We start from the raw sequence: 20,202 nt of genomic DNA, 5'->3' as shown, positions 1-20,202 counted from the left end.
GAAAGTAAAAGTGCAATATGTGCCATGTAAGAAAGCTAACGTTTAAGTTCCTTGCTCAGGACATGAGAACATGTGAAAGCTGTTGGTTCCTTTTCAATCAAATTCAATCAAATTTATTTTATATAGCCCTTCGTACATCAGCTGATATCTCAAAGTGCTGTACAGAAACCCAGCCTAAAACCCCAAACAGCAAGCAATGCAGGTGAAGAAGCACGGTGGCTAGGAAAAACTCCCTAGAAAGGCCAAAACCTAGGAAGAAACCTAGAGAGGAACCAGGCTATGTGGGGTGGCCAGTCCTCTTCTTTTAACATTAGTCTTCAATATTACCAGGTAAGAAGTTTTAGGTTGTAGTTATTATAGGACTTTCTCTCTATACCATTTGTATTGAATTAACATTTGACTATTGGATGTTCTTATAGGCACTTTAGTATTGCCAGTGTAACAGTATAGCTTCCGTACCTCTCCTCGCTCCTCCCTGGGCTCGAAGCAGGAACCCAACGACAACAGCCACCCTCGAAGCAGTGTTACCCATGCAGAGCAAGGGGAACAACTACAAGTCTCAGAGCGAGTGACGTTTGAAACGCTATTAGCACACACCTCGCTAACTAGCTCGCCATTTCACATCGGTTACACCAGCCTCATCTCGGGAGTTGATAGGTTTGAAGTCATAAACAGCGCAATGCTTGACGCACGAAGAGCTGCTGGCAAAACGCACAAAAGTGCTGTTATAATGACTGCTTACGAGCCTGCTGCTGCCTACCACCGCTCAGTCAGACTGCTCTATCAAATCATAGACTTAGTTATAACATAATAACACACAGAAATACGAGCCTTAGGTAATTAATATGGTCGAATCCGGAAACTATCATCTCAAAAACAAGACGTTAATTCTTTCAGTGAAATACGGAACCGTTCTGTATTTTATCTAAGGGGTGGCATCATTAGTCTGACTATACACTGACTGCGTGCAATGAACGCAAGAGAAGTGACACAATTTCACCTGGTTAATATTGCCTGCTAACCTGGATTTCTTTTAGCTAAATATGCAGGTTTTAAAATATGTACTTCTGTGTATTGATTTTAAGAAAGGCATTGATGTTCATGGTTAGGTACACATTAGAGCAACGATACGCACTGTATCGATTTATATGTAACGCAGGACACGCTAGATAAATTAGTAATATCATCAACCATGTGTAGTTAACTAGTGATTATGATTGATTGTTTTTTTATAAGTTTAATGCTTGCTAGCAACTTACCTTGGCTTACTGCATTCGTAACAGGCAGTCTCCTCGTGGAGTGCAATGAGAGGCAGGTGGTTAGTGCGTTGGACAAGTTAACTGTAAGGTTGCAAGATTGAATCCCCCTAGCTGACAAGGCCGTCATTGAAAATAAGAATATGTTCTTAACTGACTTGCCTAGTTAAATAAAGATTAAATAAAGGTGTAAAAAATATTGTCCAAAAATGCAGATTTTCCGATTGTTATGAAAACTTGAAATCGGCCCTACTTAATTGCCCGTGCCGATTTAATCGGTCGACCTCTACTGTGAGCCAGGAGTTTGAGTTCAAGTCCCAGGTGAGGACATGTTAAATAATAATTTTGAGTATTGCATGATGGGCCCTGTAATTCCTCTCAGATAAGAGATCAGCTGAAATCAGATCACACAGCTTCTTAATAACAGGCCTGCATTAACCTGTACCATGCTCCATGGTGTGATAGGCACTTAGGTAGAGAAGTGGCGAGGCAGAGACAGACTCCTCCAGCCTGCACTGACTCTCTCTGTCACTCTGTCACTAGTCAGCCTGTCAGCATTACGGCCCTCTCACAGGGAAACACATGACAGACCATGGAGATTAAAGGGCCACAACGTGCCCTCCCAATTATCCCCCCCCCCCCCCCCCCCACACACACATTAATGACTTATAAATATCTCCTTCAGAGATATTGTGTTAAACAGCTGCACATGTTTTTGTTTTTACTTGCATACATTAAAGGATTAAAATGAATGTATTTTTTATTGTCAATTGCATACATTGTCATCTGAATCACAGAGGTGCGTGGGGCTGCCACATTGGGCACCCGGGGAGTTGTAGCCTAGTGGTTAGAGCGTTGGACAAGTAACCGGAAGGTTGCAAGTTCAAACCCCCGAGCCGACAAGGTACAAATCTGTCGTTCTGCCCCTGAACAGGCAGTTAACCCACTATTCCTAGGCCGTCATTGAGTTAAATAAAGGTTAAATAAAGGTTAAATGGGAGAAAAAAAATTAAGATGGTTGCATCACTGCCTGGTATGGCAACTGCTCGGCCTCCGACCGCAAGGCACTACAGAGGGTAGTGCGCACGGCCCAGTACCTCACTGGGGCCAAGCTTCCTGCCATCCAGGATCTCTATACCAGGCAGTGACAGAGGAAGGCCCTAAAAATTGCCAAAGACTCCAGCCACCCCAGTCATAGACTGTTCTCGCACAACAAGTCTAGGTCCAAAAGGCTCTCTACCCCCATGGAAAATGACCCCAAGCATACTTCCAAAGTTGTGGCAAAATGTCTTAAGGACAACAAAGTCAAGTTATTGGAGTGGCCATCACAAGGCCCTGACCTCAATCCTATAGAAAATTTGTGGGCAGTACCTGAAAAATCGTATGCGAGCAAGGAGGCCTACAAACCTGACTGTTACACCAGCTCTGTCAGGAGGAATGGGCCAAAATTCACCCAACTTATTGTGGGAAGCTTGTGGAAGGCTACCCAAAACGTTTGACCCAAGTTAAACAATTTAAAGGCAATGCTACCAAATACTAATTGAGTGTATGTAAACTTCTAACCCACTGGGAATGTGATGAAAGAAATAAAAGGTGAAATAAATCATTCTCTCTACTATTATTCTGACTATTATTCTGACATTTCACATTCTTAAAATAAAGTGGTGATCCTAACTGACCTAAAACAGGGAATTTTTACTTGGATTAATTGTCAGGAATTGTGAAACTGAGTTTAAATGTATTTAGCTAAGGTGTATGTTAACTTCCGACTTAAACTGTACATTACCTCAATCACCTCAACTAACCGGTGCCCCGCACATTGACTCTGTACCGGTACCCCCTGTATATTACCTCGCTATTGTTATTTTATTACTGCTGTTTAATTATTTGTAACTTTTTTCCCCTATTTAAAAAAAAAAAATTTTTACTTAACACTTGTTTTTTCTTAACTTTTTAAAGCATTGTTGGTTAAGGGCTTGTAAGTAAGCATTTCACTTTAAGGTCTACCTACACCGGTTGTATTCTGCACATATGACATAACATTTGATTTGATTTGTAACGGTCATGAGCTAATGGTCATCACGGTGATCAAGGGGAAGCTCGTTTCCTTCACGGTGATTTCCATCTCTCTTATTGGGATTAGCCACAATGCATTATTCAAGTCCAATCCATCTTCCTGTATCTCTGTGTGTGTGTGGGGGGAATAGTAAGTCTGGCACAGATTTTGATATAGGGAGGAAGACTGTGTCCTAGTGCCACAGGCAGTTAGGAGATTTGGTGAATAGTCTTCTCTCAGTCCTGTATAGTGTTTAAAAGGGCTGTTCTTCCCTCTACATAGAATAGCCCAATGTGGTTTCATAGCTTCATAGTCTCTGAAGCCATATTTCAACATCAATCATGCATCTCACCACATGGGCCAGCAGAAAAATGTGTCCACTTTGGGGTGGCGAAGGTTTTAATAGTCTTATCTTATTCTCCCCATTCCTATGAACACATTGATATATGATACCCACTTCAAAAAAATAGTTGCTTTCTATATTTTTCACACCTTTAATATGTCTTGCTGTATGGGAGTCTATGCAATGCTGTGAATGAAATGCATCAGAAATGTATTGGCAAGTTCAGGAAAATATCAGGGTGTGTGTGTGTGTGTGTGTAGAAGATCTGCATTGCTCTATTTGCCCTGACCCCTAACCATGAACTAGGTGACGCATTCAGTTGACTTCATTTATTTTAAACCGTCGCAGCAGGGCAAATGATTCAGGGCTGACCCTAAAGCCTGGTCCTGGTGACGTCCCTATAATGCTGTATTCCATGACCTTTTCCTCTCCTAAAACCTACCTGTATCCAACCTCTCCTTAGAAGGGACCTGAACTATTTTGATTTTATCTCTCACTGGCATGAATCTAAAATCAGCTTTGCTGGTGAAATATTTCTTTCTCCCTGAAGTGCTTTTCCTTAAGGTGTTTTTCCATTGATAAATGAATAATGTGATTTAGTGGTATTTGAGAGAGCCGGAGGAAGAGAGAGGTTGTGGGAGTTAGAGCCCATGTGTGCATGCAGAATCAATTTGAACACAATCAAAACTTTAAAGGGATTAAAGCGCCTGTGATAGCATACTCAAAATGGTTTAAAATAGCTGCAGAGATTTACGCTAATGTAATCCAATTTAAAGGAGCCTCCTTCAAATATTTATTATTTAAGAACCATCTGTTTGAAGCCCCGGGGGTCAGACATGTACAGTATATGCACACAGTCTTCCACAAAGAAGGCTATATTATTGTCCTACCTCACTAACTGCCTCCCACCATCCAGAACCCAACTCACCCCCCATATACCTCTCACTCAGTGGAGGCTGCTGAAGGGAGAACGGCTCATAATAATAACACATGGAAACCATAGCTGTGTTTGAATACTCATACAAACGGTACTAACCATACTATTTGTGACATAAATTGAGTATGTAGTATGCTTATTGGTCATAGTATGGATATATTTAGTATGCCAAAAGTTCCCGGATGTCGTACTAAATTCTCCAAAATATGAAGTATACACGCAGTGGACACTATTTCTGTACTTTTAGGGCCCATAATGCTATTCTTCAGAAAATGGGCGTGGTTTTACAACATGTTAAGAAAATGTTGAGCATTACAGCAGTATGTACCGCTGGTATGTTAACTAGTTACATAATGTTACTTGGCTACTAATACATCTGGCTATCTACTCCGATTTCCGAACACTCTCGTCTGAGTGTGCCAGAGTGCAGAATAACTTATGAATTTATGAACGCTCACCACCTGTTGAATATGGCTGGTGTCAGTGAACGTCAGCAAAAAAAGCTTGATTAAATTGTTGCCAGCAGCACAGTTACAGTACAGTCACCAACGCTCTGGATAACATGAAAACAGCCCAACCAGCTCTGCTAGGGTGAGTGAAATGGTAAGAGAAAGATGTTTTCTCATTTGTGTCTGGAAGTAGCTAGCCGATGTTACACTGTTGGCTTGGGTGTTTGTCTACCTTTGTGAGGTCAGAACGCTCGGATCAACCCTACTCCTCGGCCAGAGCGTCCAGTGTGCGCCACGAGAGTGAAATTTACGAACACACTCAGAATCATAAAATGTCTAGCTAGTCATTTGTAATGCTAACAAGCTAGCATGAGGTTGTATTGCAACAGCGTCAACTTCCGGTATACAGGCGAAGCGCTAGTACGCTCAACTGAAATGATACCGTTCGTTTACAGTATACTAAAATATGCTAAGTATGTAGAATACAGTATGTTAGTATGGTTATTCTAACACAGCTCATGTGTTTGATGCATTTGATACCATTCCACTAATTCTGGTCCAGCCATTACCATGAGCCTGTCCTCCCCAATTAAGGTGTCACCAACCTCCTGTACTCTCACTTTACCTTAATCCTCTTTTTACATAGCCAAACACAGGTTTAGCTTTGTGGACTGTCAGGACACGTTTTGTAATAAAGCCTCATATTTTCCCATCATTGAATGCCACTCAGTCTGAAATGTTACATCAGCCACGGGCCATTTATAAACTGTAGCCACCTTGCCACTCATTGTGCTGTCAGTCAGTCTCGCCTAGTCAGTCCCCTGTGAATCCTTCCCTCTCACCAGCAGCTTCAGATTAGTGGTTAATTTGAAGTCTCCGTCAGCACAGAAGAGGAGAGGGAGAGAGAGATGGAGGAGGGTAACTTGAACACAAGACCCTCAGGAGATAAAGACTACGGTGAAAAGAGTGATTATAGTGAAAGATAAACCAACTGTCATTTAACAGAACCACTTATCTTCGGCCCCGATGCTGGAGGGTGGGCATGGTTGTGTGTGTCAGCAAAGTACTGGAATAATTTTCATTGTTTTACAGGCAATTTGTATTTTTGAAGGAGCATCCAGGCTGTATCACATCCGGCCGTGATTGGGAGTCCCATAAGGCGGCGCACAATTGGCCCAGCGTCGTCCGGGTTTGGCTGGGGTAGGCCATCATTGTAAATAAGAATTTGTTCTTAACTGACTTGCCTAGTTCAATAAAGGTTAAATAAAAAATATATGTTGTACTGATGGTGTTCAAAACGTAGGGAATATTGGTTTGTTGTTTTTCGTTGTGGATTTCAGAAGTTAAGCCTATATTTTTAACATGCTTGCTTGGATATAATTGAATTACTCTCATGGATTATTATAGATTATTGATAATCTAAAAATGGAGGCGCTAAACATTTTGCCTGGCTACCCATCCACATCGCAGGGTAGCCTAGTGGTTAGAGCGTTGGACTAGTAACCGGAAGGTTGCAAGTTCAAACCCCTGAGCTGACAAGGTACAAATCTGTCGTTCTGCCCCTGAACAGGCAGTTAACCTAGGCCGTCATTGAATATAAGAATTTGTTCTTAACTGACTTGCCTAGTTAAATAAAGGTAAAAAAAATAAAAATCGCTCCGGGCAAACGTCACACCCACTAACGTTTCTCCTCACGATGAGTCTGGATTTGATCTCCTCCCCGACGACTCCTCGAATGCGAACACATTGAAACCATTTTGATTGGTCCCTGAAACCGATGGGTTGGGCCTGAACACACGTGGGTAGAGCTGCTTTTAGGATGTAGTCATTGGCTTTGATACTCTTATTGGTTAGAGACGATCCAATCGCTGTTGACTTGTTTTGTACAACGCTCCTCACTTAGACGTCAGCAGGAAAGGACTTCTATGGTGGCAGTCTAGCGATATAGAGTGGAATTAAATTCAGTATGCGTTACCAGGCTACAAAACATTGGCCATTGATATCAAATTAATCCACCACATCCATGTGATTCTAGTCTGTTGGTGATTCTTATAAAGATTTGCTGCCCCCTCTTGGCTGCTCATGGTAACAGACATTCTCAGCGGTCTCTTGTTTGAGTTCGACCAGCCTGATGAGTCAGGCAACCAGCTCGGCATGACCATGACAGTAATTGCTGAGATATTTTTTCCACAGATTTTAGAATCCTACATTTGACTTTTTTTTTAATATGACTAAAGGGCCCACTATACTAATGCCTGTCTGTCATACATTTTTGGGGGAATAGATGAGTCTAGTTGTATTTCATAGGCAGGATGCATCTTTACAAAAAATATACCTTAATACAGTATAAAACCATGGTAGTTATTAAACATGCCAGTTGACAGTGATGCCCCGCCTACATTGTTTTACAGTGGCAGCTTTTCAAGGGTTTATCTGTTGATGGATGTAGATTCATGATGATACACCTTCCAGTGTGTCTCATCTCTCTGCAGCAAAACACAACCCAGATGGAGAGTGGAGACCGAGCCAGGGATTAGGGAAGATTTTCCTTCATTTAATAAGCAACCTAGTCCAAGAAGAAGCGCAAGAATAGTCACAAGAATATATAGCATTATCCTGCATTAAGGCGGAGTGAGTGTATCATTTAAAATAACCATTCATCATTCTAATCTACAACACAGTCCAATACTCGTTCGCATTAGGATACACTGTATTATTATCCACAAAGTCTGGAGGGCTTAGACTTAGCTGCAGATATTTGTATAGAATTGTTCCCATAGGTATGCAAACTATGATAAAAATTCATGGTCATAAAGTATCACTCTAAATACATTTTTCCATAATGACGCAATCCATCCTAATCCAATCACATCTTACATCTATTTTCCCATAGGGTTCCATGTGGAGACCTCTGTGAAAAAATGGTTTTACATAGATAGCAAAAGGGTTCTATCTGAAACCAATGATGGTTCTCCTACACTCTAAAAAGAAAGGATTCTTCAAATTAAAACTGGGGGAACCTCTAAGTTCTTCAAAGAACCCCCTTTAATGGTTGCTCGAATAAACTTTTGGGGTTAATTTTTTTTTACCCCCCCCCCCCAAATTATTAATCAGCATAACAATAACACTATTTTAGTTGTCAGTGTTTTTATGATTTTAGTGGCAAAGCAGAAAAAAAAATTGAGATGAGGTAAACTGCCAGCAGTTCAATCGGTATATTTTCTGGGGTGTTAATGTGTTGATATCCTTCGTATCCATAGCCAGAATGATTTTCTAGTGCATGGTGATCGAACAGGTTTCCAGTTATATTAATCAGCCATGTAGGGAGGGTGAATTCTAGGAATACAAAAATAATAATTATACAGATTAACAAAACGTGCACACGACAGTATTCATGCAATGGTTTTTGTGGTAAATGTGAATGAAACTGCTGTTCACTTTTGACAACCGTTATCATACACGTACCTGGTCCATAATGTAGAGACCTCTGGGATCTTCATTGAAGAGGTCAAGGATGAGGAGGATGGCTGCTGTGACTGAGTCCTATAAAGTTTTAGAGGAACCAGTAGTATAAAGTACTTAAGTAAAAATACTACTTAAGTAGTTTTGAGGTATCTGTACTTTCCTATTAATATTTTTGACACTTTTACTCCACTACATTCCAAATTCCTAAGGCACTCGCACATCTAAGCAAACATTTTGCAGGTCAGTGATACTATCAAAAGCAGTGTGCGGTTTCCTTTTTCACTCCACTACATTCCTAAAGAAAATAATTTACTTTTTACTCCTTACATTTTCCCTGACATCCAAAAGTTACATTTTGAATGCTTAGCAGGACAGGAAAATTGTCTAATTCACACATTTATCAAGAGCGCATCCCTGGTCATCCCTACTGCCTCTGATCTGGCAGACTCACTGAACACAAATGCTTTGTTTGTAAATTATGCCAGAGTGTTGAACTGTGCCCCTGGGTATCAGTAAATTTAAACACTTTTTAAACTATAAATTATTTATACTTTTACTTTTGATACTTAAGTACATTTTAAAACAGAATATTTTTTGACTTTTACTCAAGTAGTATTTTACTGGGTGACTCACTTTTTCATTTTTCTTTTAAGGTATTTTTACTTTTACTCAAGTATGAAAATGTAGTACTTTTCCACCACTGAGAGAAACCATTAATAAAAATGTGATAACCTACATGTGATCTGCATAACATGTGATCTGCATAACATGCGACAAACCAATACCAATTGTACATACCTTTTTGTGCGCCTCTTCATCAGTATACCTGCAGAAATAAGTAGGAAGTTCAGTCATCTGCACCCAATGCAGCTATAGCCATCAACATATTCTTACCACTTTGTTGATTGACATCTGTTGCATTATGTCCATTTTCTGTTTTAGAAAGAATTTTAAAAGGGAGGACGTGCCAAACACAGCCATTTGCACAAATATGAAAGATAGAGGGTGTCATCATAAAACAATATCAATTTAGATCATACAAGGTAGAAACCTTACCTTAAATTGAGGCAATCTTAAAAAGTTCTGTTAAGTACCTGCACCTGCTGTTTTCGCAAATTCAAATCTCAATGTTTCAGTTGGGCAGGTAGTTCTTGGGGATTCTTGCAGGAACCTAAGGAGGTTCCTTGATGAACCCCACCTCCTATGGGGTTCTTGAAAGTACCTTTTGGGTGCATTTTTAGTGCCAAAGAACTTTGAGGATCTTAGAAGAACCCTTGTTGAACCCTTAACTTTTAAAGTGTATTGGGACAGGCGAAGAACCCTTTTATGTTTGCACCTTTTTATCGAAGAGTGTAGCACTGCTCCTTTAGAACACACTCATCATTTCTCAGTAAAGATAATGCCCCCATCTCAAGCAGAAAAAAATGTGTTTTCATCCCTAACAGGATTAGAGAGTCACGCCAAATCAGAAAAAACAATCCAGGGTCTCATATTTTGTTGAATTACACAATGGCTGATACAATGATGATGCTATTAAACTCATGGGTCATCCACTTACTTCAGTCAGTCTGACAGCATCAGCTTTGATGACTGTTATAGGAAGTTGGGACTTTCATTGGCGTAAGAGTGGACATTGGCATTCTCCATTGGCGCATTGGTTCTCATTTGTCTTGGGAATTTCTGTGGAACAACGGTCTCTAATAAACTTGTAAGTTCAATGCAAGTTCAGGTTCAGTACATGAATCAAGTAGTTTTATTTAGGCCTATCCATTTCTGTTAGTATATGTCTTCAAAACCTGTGCAGGCTAAGAGACTTGTCTGAGATGAGAAAATACATGTAATTTAATGTAACTAATACTGCAAATATGAGAATGAGAATCCAGTCATGGCAACAGCTAGCAGCAGAGACGGTTGTCAAAGTGACCATGTGTTAGTCTACCTCATCTGTGTCCAGCTGAGCTGTTGAACTTGGGTCACGTGAAGCAAGAGTCAGTCAGGTTTGAATTATTTAGCCAGGGATTGTTTAGGGATTAGTCAATAGGTGCTTCACGGCATAAATTAAACAAGGGCCACCATAGCAATGGGGTCACATGATACCAGGGGAAATAAGTCACTGCAACTATAAGCCCAGAACAAGATGCCAGCACTTACGTCAGACCGATGCCCAGTTGCGCCCCCCCCCCCTCCCTCTTTATCGCTCTTGCTCTCTCTCACTCTCACTCTGTGTCACTCTCTCTAATTTGCTCAGCTGAATACACTTTAATTCCAGAAAGAAAATAACAGGGGTGCAGTCACACTAGCTGTTGAGCAGCCCCTAGCCTAGCTAGATGTACGTGTGTGTGCGGACTTGTCCCTCTTGCTGAACGTGTGTTTGCGTTTATGGGGACTGGGGGTTAAGACCCTCTTCTTATAGGGTTATTGTTTTTGTGGACTAGGGATTTGAGACCCTCGTCACGTCACGCTGAGGGGGTTGTCTGTCCGTGTGTGGAGGGGGTTATTCTGTGTGTGTGTGTGTGTGTGGGGGACCTAGCTCCAAGCTGGCGGATCGGGAGGACTCAGATTGCTCGGATCAGATGATCCATCTTCAGCTGACCATCTCAGGGGATTGGCCAGCACCCTGTGAGTGAGCCTGCCCACCACCATAGTCTAGTTCAATCTCTCCTCTTTTTCTACTTCTTATCTCTCATTTTACTCTCATTCCATTCATTCAATTCTCATCATCCGATCTTTCTCATTCCAACTCTCCATGCTCCTCTACTTCTTCTCCTCTCCACTTTTATTTTATCATCTGCTCTTCCTCTACCTCTTTTGAATGCTTTGGTTGTAGGCTGCTGGATGATACTTTAGGTTTTATTGCTCTGCCTTATGTCTTTATGATTATCCTGAGTGTAGTTATATAAGTTATTTATTGGCATATAGTCTTGATATTTTCTAGTAGGAGATATGGGCTAGACCTGGTCGTTAAATGGGATCTAGTGAGCAGTTCTCCAACAGTTCAATCAACTAAATGCTTGAGATTATTTTATGCATATCCAGATATTTCAATCATTTCTAATGCTTGACATTAGCATATGTCTCTTTAGAAATTTCAATCAACACAAATGTTTGACTATCTTATGTATTTTTTGATATCCCAAATGGTTCAAATGTTTGAGGTAATCTTATGAATGTATTTGATTTATTTTGTATCTGAAAAGTGTCATTTTGTTTGAGGTCCTGTAGGCTATATCATCAATATAACTATGTTACAGTTCAAGTTTACAGCAAACAATTCAGGGTTGTCTGACTACACATAGGAACAAACAGAACTTGGTAACAGTGTACAACATCCCAAATGTGTGTAAATTATTGATTTGTGAGATCTGTGACCTCCATTTTGGTCACTGTGGACCCGAGTCCAGCTGAATGTTGCCCAGATTACGTAAAAGCCCTCTCAAACAGCTGTGGGGGATGACAGAATTTTATCCACTATTAATCAAGGCACTGTAATTATTCTGCTTTTGATCTTATTTTTTTTATATTTAATGTGCTCCGTCTTCCCCTTCAATTGATCTCATCTGGGCTTTGTAGGTTTACATCTGGCCAGTATTTGTAGTGTTAGGGAGATTACCAGTAGCCGTGTTGAATTATGATAGCTGAATAAAAACAGATTGCAAGAGAGGGCTATACAGATATCAAGATGATGTCAAGGAAGACCTAAATGTGATTTTTGCTCCTGACCTCTTACTTACTGTAGGTTGACTTTCATGGGCTTCAAGGCTCGGTCATTTATGTGAAGCACCCTGTGACAAGTAGGGCTGGCATAATTACCGTGTCACCAACGGTTATGGATGAAGACAGAATGAAAGTAAAATAGGTTTTTATTGTGGAACGAACAGATGACTGGAGACGGGACATCCAGGCATTTGTGTGGATGAGTCCATTTCTGCTATAACATGGACTCTACAATGTGGTGAAACCTTGTTGCTCCTTGCTGAAAACAAGCATGGTGTTGTAGCAAACGAGTCATCCGTGATCTAGGCGACCCTCCCTAGCATCAGTAGCATCAGCAGTCGGGAGTGGAGGAGAGGGGAAAATGTGCGTCTTAATGGTTATTATGGTGACTGGTTATTTGGCTGACCAATAACCGTCATCCACAATTCCATGACCGTCACAGCCCTAATGACAAGTGATGTCATACTTGAATATTTAACTGAACTGACAAGATTGGAAGAGTTTTGTTGACTGCAATTCACCGCTTAAAACAGTTCAATGTTGGCAGATCTGTGGAAGCAATATGGCGGAAGCTTCACAACTAAATCGCCTTTACCTAGGGCTGTGGCGGTCACGAAATTTCGTCAGCCAGTTATTGTCAAGCAAATAACTGTCGATCTCACTGTAATTCACTGTTTATTAACATAAACACATTTAGCATCTCCTGGCTTTCACACACAGCCTACAAGCCACTGATGCAGACCTTTGGAACATCTACATTTTAAAAAGTCTAAATCCATGTAATAAATCAATTATTTATTTCAGACAGGTTTAAAGAAACATGATATGAAGAAAATGTAGTCTATTTCAGAAGAACATAATAGCATACTCTGAGTTGTCCTTATGTTAGGTTCTGATCTGGCCATGACAAATGGCTTTGGGATACACTAGTTCATTTAGCTGACAAGATTTGCTTAGAACTCTGTGGCATTATTTTATATTATTTTATAGTATGAAGAATACAATTGAACAAAGTTGAATAAAATAGAATGGATATTTTCTTCAAGCGATTGAAGTGTGCACATGCGGCTATTCTGTGTTGAGTGGTTAACAAAGAAATAGGTACTTATATGCTTAATTTAGAGTTACTAATGTAACTTTAGTTGTTCTAATAACTTTGGGCTATAGGTTTAGATTTTTTAATACATTGTAAGGCTGCATGATGCGACTAATAGTGATTTGAAAAAGTATGCTTGAAAGGCATGAGCTCTGCTTTGTTTTTTTATGTGCTGTACACACCAGCCTATCATTAACAATTTGACAAGCACTTGGCAATGCCTCCAATTTCGCTGCAGCATCCCCTTTGTGGCCGTAATGCACCCTCAAAACATCCATGCCTTCTGCGGCCATAGTGCCCTTGGCCCGGAATGCTGCATTGTACCCTTCTCCCTCGGTGCTGCGTGTTCCGAGGCATCTCTCACTCACATGACTCTCCATTATGTGATCGGGTCTTTCTCACAGGCTACAGGTGAAGACAGACACATTGGGGACGTAACTGTGTGAGTCCTTATCCAATTCTGAGGTACATATTGAATATATTTACTTTTCGTCAGCCAACAAGATGAGTAGGCCTAACGAACAGCAAAAGCACTAGCCTATGTCAATCGACAGTCCCCCGTAGTACAAAAGTCAACCTATTCTGTACGAAAAATAAATACTCCAAACATAGTATGGGACAGTTGTGGGATGTGATAGATCCCAAATTAATACAACCACTAGCATCAAATAACCTTTTTTATGCAATGTGGCTGATGCAACAGATCAGAACGTTTAGCTTAAAATGTTGATAAACTATTATTTCTTCACATTATAAGCACAGCAATGAGCACATGGCAGTAGGCTATATTCGCGAATGTTCCATTAGTGGAAAACACCATTATCAAAAGTGACAGCAAATGTGATTATGCATGTAATGCTTTTATTATAAAGGTGCATTGTTATGATGAAAATGATCTTCCCCAAACTTGACTCTGCTTATGTACAGCACCTTGCAAAAGTATTCACCCCCCTTGGTGTTTTTCCTATTTTGTTGCATTACAACCTGTAATTTAAATGTATTTTTATTTGGATGTCATGTAATGGACATTAACAAATTAGTCCAAATTGGTGAAGTGAAATGAAAAAAATAAATAGTTTCAAACAATTTGGAAAAATAAAAAACTGGAAAGTGGTGGGTGAATATGTATTCACCCCCTTTGCTATGAAGCCCCTAAATAAGATCTGGTGCAACCAATTTACCTTCAAAGATTGCACACAGGTGGATTGCACACAGGTGGACTTTATTTAAGTGTCACATGATCTGTGTATATATACACCGGTTCTGAAAAGCCCCAGAGTCTGCAACACCACTAACCAAGGGGCACCACCAAGCAAGCAGCACCACAAAGACCAAGGAGTTCTCCAAAGAGGTCAGGGACAAAGTTGTGGAGAAGTACAGATCAGGGTTGGGTTATAAACAAATATCAGAAACTTTGAACATCCCACAGACATCCCACCATTAAATCCATTATTAAAAAATGGAAAGAATATGGCACCACAACAAACCTGCCAAGAGGGTCGCCCACCAAAAATCACGGACCAGGCAAGGAGGGCATTAATCAGAGAGGCAACAAAGAGACCAAAAACAACCCTGAAGGAGCTGAAAAACTCCAAAGCAGAGATTGGAGTATCTGTCCATAGGACCAATTTTAAGCCATACACTCCACAGAGCTGGGCTGTACAGAAGAGTGGCAAGAAAAAAGCCATTGCTTGTTCGCAAAATGGCATGTGGGTGACTCCCAAAACATAGGGAAGAAGGTACTCTGGTCAGATGAGACTAAAATTGAGCTTTTAGGCCATCAAGAAAAACGCTATGTCTGGCGCAAACCCAACACCTCTCATCACCCCGAGAACACATCCCAGTGAAGCATAGTGGTGGCAGCATCATGCTGTGGGGATGTTTTTCATCAGCAGGGACTAGGAAACTGGTCCGAATTGATGGAATGCTGGATGGTGCTAAATACAGGGAAATCCTTGAGGGAACTGGTTTCAGTCTTCCAGAGATTTAAGATTGGGACTGAGGATCACCTTCCAGCAGGACAATGACCCTAAGCATACTGCTAAAGCAACACTCGGGTGGTTTAAGGGGAAACATTTAAATGTATTGGAATGGCCTAGTCAATGCCCAGACCTCAATCAAATTGAGAATCTGTGGTATGACTTAAAGATTGCAATACACCAGTGGAACCCATCCAACTTCAAGAAGCTGGAGCGGTTTTGCCTTGAAGAATGGGCAAAAATCCCAGTCGCTAGATGTGGCAAGCTTATACCCCAAGCGACCGTAATTGCTGCAAAAGGTGACTCTACAAAGTATTGAGGGGGGGGGGGGGGTGAATAGTTACTCACGCTCAATGTTAACGTTTTTTGTCTTATTTCTTGTTTGTTTCAAAATAACAAATATTTGGCATCTTCAAAGTGGTAGGCATGTTGTGTAAATCAAATTATACTAACCCCCCCAAAAAAACATTTTAATTCCAGGTTGTAAGACAACAAAATAGGAAAAATGCCAAAGGGGCTGAATACATTCGCAAGCCACTGTATGCTGTATGCAAGTTAGGCTCTACACCCCTTGTATAGCGGATTTATGCGCTTTATTTTAAGAAGTTATTTGGCCACTTTAGTTGTGATACAAACCTTGTGAAAACATATAGGCCTATAGGCTAGACTACATGCGGTGATTTGAAAAGTCGCACAAATAGGCATTGTTCTGATGCTGGGCATCATTCACAAGTGATAATATATAATTAACAAGTGATAGGCTAGTATTGTCTTTATGTATACTAAATAACATACAGTACATTCGGAAAGTATTCAGACCCCTTGACTTCTTTCACATTTTGTTACGTTAGAGTTATTCTAAAATGAATTAAATAGTTTTTTGTATCAACACCATGGGACCACGCAGCTGTCATACCGCTGAGGAAAGATGTGTTCTGTCTCCTAGAGATGAACGTACTTTGGTGCGAAAAGTGCAAATCAATCCCAGAACAACAGCAAAGGACCTTGTGAAGATGCTGGGGGAAACGGGTACAAAAGTATCTATATCCACAGTAAAACGAGTCCTATATCGACATAACCTGAAAGGCCGCTCAGCAAGGAAGAAGCCACTGCTCCAAAACCGCCATAAAAAAGCCAGACTACGGTTTAGCCAGACTACGGTTTACAACTGCACATGGGGCCAAAGATTGTACTTTTAGGAGAAATGTCCTCTGGTCTGATGAAACAGAAATTTAACTGTTTGGCCACAATGGCCATCGTTATGTTTGGAGGAAAAATGGGGAGGCTTGCAAGCCGAAGAACACCATCCCAACCGTGAAGCACGGGGGTGGCAGCATCATGTTGTGGGGGTGCTTTGCTGCAGGAGGGACTGGTACACATAACAAAATAGATGGCATCATGAGGGAGGTAAATGATGTGGATATATTGAAGCAACATCTCAAGACATCAGTCAGGAAGTTAAAGCTTGTTCGCAAATGGGTCTTCCAAATGGACAATGACCCCAAGCATACTTCTAAAGTTGTGGCAAAATGGCTTTAAGGACAACAAAGTCTAGGTATTGGAGTGGCCATCACAAAGCCCTGACCTCAATCCTATAGAAGATTTGTGGGCAGAACTGAAAGTGTGTGCCAGCAAGGAGGCCAACAAACCTGACTCAGTTACACCAGCTCTGTCAGGAGGAATGGGCCACAATTCACCCAACTTATTGTGGGAAGCTTGTGCAAGGTTATCCAAAATGTTTGACCCAAGTTAAACAATTTAAAAGCAATGCTACCAAACACTAATTGAGTGCATGTAAACTTCTGGGACCCACTGGGATGAAATAAATAAATGCTGAAATAAATCATTCTCTCTACTATTATTCTGACATTTCACATTAAATTAAAGTGGTGATCCTAACTGACCTAAGACAGAGAATGTTTACTCAGATTAAATGTCAGGAATTGTGAAAAACTGAGTTTAAATGTACAGTGCCTTGCGAAAGTATTCGGCCCCCTTGAACTTTGCGACCTTTTGCCACATTTCAGGCTTCAAACATAAAGATATAAAACTGTATTTTTTTGTGAAGAATCAACAACCAGTGGGACACAATCATGAAGTGGAACGACATTTATTGGATATTTCAAACTTTTTTAACAAATCAAAAACTGAAAAATTGGGCATCCAAAATTATTCAGCCCCCTTAAGTTAATACTTTGTAGCGCCACCTTTTGCTGCGATTACAGCTGTAAGTCGCTTGGGGTATGTCTCTATCAGTTTTGCACATCGAGAGACTGACATTTTTTCCCATTCCTCCTTGCAAAACAGCTCGAGCTCAGTGAGGTTGGATGGAGAGCATTTGTGAACAGCAGTTTTCAGTTCTTTCCACAGATTCTCGATTGGATTCAGGTCTGGACTTTGACTTGGCCATTCTAACACCTGGATATGTTTATTATTGAACCATTCCATTGTAGATTTTGCTTTATGTTTTGGATCATTGTCTTGTTGGAAGACAAATCTCCGTCCCAGTCTCAGGTCTTTTGCAGACTCCATCAGGTTTTCTTCCAGAATGGTCCTGTATTTGGCTCCATCCATCTTCCCATCAATTTGAACCATCTTCCCTGTCCCTGCTGAAGAAAAGCAGGCCCAAACCATGATGCTGCCACCACCATGTTTGACAGTGGGGATGGTGTGTTCAGGGTGATGAGCTGTGTTGCTTTTACACCAAACATAACGTTTTGCATTGTTGCCAAAAAGTTTAATTTTGGTTTCATCTGACCAGAGCACCTTCTTCCACATGTTTGGTGTGTCTCCCAGGTGGCTTGTGGCAAACTTTAAACAACACTTTTTATGGATATCTTTAAGAAATGGCTTTCTTCTTGCCACTCTTCCATAAAGGCCAGATTTGTGCAATATATGACTGATTGTTGTCCTATGGACAGAGTCTCCCACCTCAGCTGTAGATCTCTGCAGTTCATCCAGAGTGATCATGGGCCTCTTGGCTGCATCTCTGATCAGTCTTCTCCTTGTATGAGCTGAAAGTTTAGAGGGACGGCCAGGTCTTGGTAGATTTGCAGTGGTCTGATACTCCTTCCATTTCAATATTATCGCTTGCACAGTGCTCCTTGGGATGTTTAAAGCTTGGGAAATCTTTTTGTATCCAAATCTGGCTTTGAACTTCTTCACAACAGTATCTTGGACCTGCCTGGAGTGTTCCTTGTTCTTCATGATGCTCTCTGCGCTTTTAACGGACCTCTGAGACTATCACAGTGCAGGTGCATTTATACGGAGACTTGATTACACACAGGCGGATTGTATTTATCGTCATTAGTCATTTAGGTCAACATTGGATCATTCAGAGATCCTCACTGAACTTCTGGAGAGAGTTTGCTGCACTGAAAGTAAAGGAGCTGAATAATTTTGCACGCCCAATTTTTCAGTTTTTGATTTGTTAAAAAAGTTTGAAATATCCAATAAATGTCGTTCCACTTCATGATTGTGTCCCACTTGTTGTTGATTCTTCACAAAAAAATACAGTTTTATATCTTTATGTTTGAAGCCTGAAATGTGGCAAAAGGTCGCAAAGTTCAAGGGGGCCGAATACTTTCGCAAGGCACTGTATTTAGCTAAGGTGTATGTAAACTTCCGACTTCAACTGTACATAAGAATTTAGACCCTTTACTCAGTCCTTTGTTGAAGCACCTTTGGCAGCGATTACAGCCTGGAGTCTTCTTGGGTATGACACTACAAGCTTAGCACACTTGTATTTGGGGTGTTTCTCCCATTCTCTCAAGCTCTGTCAAGTTGGATGGGGAACGTCGCTGTACAGCTATTTTCAGGTCTCTCCGGAGATGTTAGATCAGGTTCAAGTCCGGGCTTTGGAAGGGCCACTCAAGGACATTCAGAGACTTGTCCCGAAGCCACTCCTGTGTTGTCTTGGCTGTGAGCTTAGGGTTGTTGTCCTGGTGGAAGGTGAACCTTCGCCCCAGTCTGAGATCCTGAGCGCTCTGGGGCAAGTTTTCATCAAGAATCTCTCTGTATTTTTGTTCCGTTCATTTTTCCTTAGATCCTGACGAGTCAACCCAGTCCCTGCCACTGAAAAACATCCCCATAGCATGACGCTGCCACCACCATGCTTCACCGTAAGGATGGTGCTCGGTTTCCTCTAGAAATGATGCTTGGCATTCAGGCCAAAGAGTTAAATCTTGGTTTCATCAGACCAGAGAATCATGTTTCTCATGGTCTGAGTGTCTTTAGGTGCCTTTTGGCAAACTCCAAGTGGGCTGCCATGTGCCTTTTTTCTGAGGAGTGGCTTCCGTCTGGCCATTCTGCCATAAAAGCCTGATAGGTGGACTGCTGCGAGATGGTTGTCCTCCTGGAAGGTTATCCCATCTCCACAGAGGAACTCTGGAGCTCTGTCAGAGTAAACATCAGGTTCTTGGTCACTTCGCTGACCAAGCCCCTTCTCCCTTGATTGCTCAGTTTGGCTGGGAGGCCAGCTCTAGGAAGAGTATTGGTGGTTCCAAACTTCTTCCATTTAAGAATGATGGAGGCCACTGTGTTGTTTAATGCTGCCAACATTTTTTGGTACCCTTCCCCAGATCTGTGCCTTAACACAATCCTGTCTCGGAGCCCTACGGACAATTCCTTCGACCTTATGGCTTGGTTTTTGCTCTGACATGCATTGTCAACTGTGGGACCTTATGTAGACAGCTGTGTGCCTTTCCAAATCATGTCCAATCAATTGAATTTACCACAGGTGGACTCCAAGTTACAGAAGCATCTCAAGGATGATCAATGGAAACAGGATACACCTGAGCTCAATTTCAAGTCTCATAGCAAAGGGTCTGAATACTGATGTAAATAAGGTAGTGTGTGTGTGTATATATACAGTGCCTTGCGAAAGTATTCGGCCCCCTTGAACTTTG

At 41.2% G+C, this 20,202-nt stretch overlaps 1 protein-coding gene across 2 annotated transcripts in view; it reads left to right on the top strand.

The window, feature by feature from the left end:
• The window catches only part of esamb (endothelial cell adhesion molecule b), an 81,190-nt gene that overhangs the window by 35,698 nt on the left and 25,290 nt on the right, over window positions 1-20,202 (top strand). The window contains exon 1 of one of the 2 annotated variants that reach the window (XM_021588085.3): window positions 10,656-11,125. The exons of the other annotated variant lie outside the window; for it this stretch is intronic. Coding sequence (XP_021443760.1) covers window positions 11,080-11,125 — 46 coding nt within the window. The 5' untranslated portion in view covers window positions 10,656-11,079. Of the gene's footprint in view, window positions 1-10,655; window positions 11,126-20,202 lie in introns of those variants that run through there. 2 annotated transcript variants of the gene reach the window in all.

Source organism: Oncorhynchus mykiss, chromosome 27 (assembly GCF_057628025.1).
Source record: "Oncorhynchus mykiss isolate SJ-2025 chromosome 27, ASM5762802v1, whole genome shotgun sequence".
Taxonomy (NCBI): Eukaryota; Metazoa; Chordata; class Actinopteri; order Salmoniformes; family Salmonidae; genus Oncorhynchus; species Oncorhynchus mykiss.
This window is presented reverse-complemented; position numbering and strand designations above follow the sequence as displayed.